Here is a 1,536-nt window from a genome sequence, read left to right as displayed (position 1 = left end):
GGGGCTCACTGGTGGCCGTGGGCTTTCCCCAGGCGGCCTGGGCTTGCTTTCTGTCAGGCTGGACTCCCCCGGGGTGACTGCTGAAGCGGTAGCCCAAGGGAGGTTGTGCTCCCCTCCTGGTCAGGCCTGTGCCTGCCTTGGGTGCCGGGCTAGCTGGGGTGCTGTTAAAAGTGCACTGGTGGGTGGATTTTGTGGATTTTGTTGCTGTCTGTAGGCTCCTATGATGCCGCAGTTAAGGTCAGGGAAAGTAGTAACTGCCAGCAAGGTGAAGTCAGCTGACAGGATGGTCACCAGCCCAAACTCTCTGGGAGTAGGCGTAGGACATGAGCCAGGGAAAAAGTTGGTAGTCAAGCACAGTCCTCACCTGTCACCAAAGAGAAAACCTGAGCAGCCCTTATCTTCCTGTCTGCAACCTGCCATGCTCTCCAGCGTTTCCAGTGAGCAATTTGCTCCTCTTGTGCCCATGCAGAAGGAGCAAGGTGAGAGCAGCCAGAGACTCCCAGGTAAAAAAAACAAGGGGATACAGTGCAGGAGGGCTGCCAGAAGCAACAAGGGTGTAGCTCTGCCAATTTCAGACACTGATGTATGTGAAGATTGGCAGGCAGCGACCATGGCTGCAGCAACGTGCTGGGAAGAGACTGTGAGGAGAGGGACAGAACAAGGTCAACAGCTATTTTTCTCAGGAACTACTTTGCAAAATAAATTCTCAGCAGGGATTGAAAGGAAAGAACATAGCTCAGAAGGACTGGACCTCTCAGGTTTCCAGGAGGGTTCAGGGAGCTCAGAGAAAAAAGGCAAATATTCCTTTATGGAAATAAAATTACAAATCCCATCCTCAGAAGAGGAAATTGAGAGCACAGAGAGACATGGCATTTCCTGTTTGCTAGAACCAGAGGAGCTGCGACCCAGGAAGGGCACATGTAGTACTGAAATGAAAAGCGCTGACTCCATAACGATACTGAAAATGCAAATCCCCGATCTTAAGAAGAATTTGGGGACTCAGGAATCCTTGTCTGAACCAAAACCTCACAAAGAGGTAGATACGCCAGAGAAGTTGCATGGGTGTTCTTTAATTGGATCAAGAAAGCCAGGGACACAGAAAGGAAAGAGATGCTTGAGCAAGAAAAATGGGACATCTTTGATAAAACCAAAACTACAAGGTCCCAGAGAGAGAGGTAGATCTGCCTTGCTGGAACTGCATACCCAGTGTCCAGAGTCCAAGAAAGGAGCTGTGAGTCTGAGAAAGAGGGACAGAAACGCACTGGTGTCACAGCGGCTACAGCGTCTAAGTGGCCAAGAACAACCAACAACCAGAGGAAAGATGCGCAAGCGTTGTATGAAAGAAGAGCAGCAGAGCTCAAACCCTGAGAAAGGAGCAGACAGCTTGGGGGAAAGTGGTAAGCACTTGTGCTCCATTGTAGTAATACAGGTGCAGAATTTGGGCTCCCAGGACAAGGGACTAGTGCTGCAGTAAGACCCCATTAAAAAGTGAAAAAGCAGGAGATACTTTTTCTTTTGCAGGTGTGTCTGTGTGGG

At 49.9% G+C, this 1,536-nt stretch overlaps 1 protein-coding gene across 1 annotated transcript in view; it reads left to right on the top strand.

Annotated features, from left to right (window-relative positions):
• Positions 1–223: 223 nt before the first annotated feature.
• The window catches only part of TOPAZ1 (testis and ovary specific PAZ domain containing 1), a 40,883-nt gene continuing 39,570 nt past the window's right edge, over positions 224–1,536 (top strand). The window contains exon 1 of the mRNA XM_009586526.1: positions 224–1,397. Coding sequence (XP_009584821.1) covers positions 224–1,397 — 1,174 coding nt within the window. The remainder of the gene's footprint in view (positions 1,398–1,536) is intronic.

Source organism: Fulmarus glacialis, unplaced genomic scaffold (assembly GCF_000690835.1).
Source record: "Fulmarus glacialis isolate BGI_N327 unplaced genomic scaffold, ASM69083v1 scaffold13461, whole genome shotgun sequence".
Taxonomy (NCBI): Eukaryota; Metazoa; Chordata; class Aves; order Procellariiformes; family Procellariidae; genus Fulmarus; species Fulmarus glacialis.
Note: the sequence above shows the minus strand (reverse complement) of the source record. Positions and strands in the feature narration are given on the sequence as shown.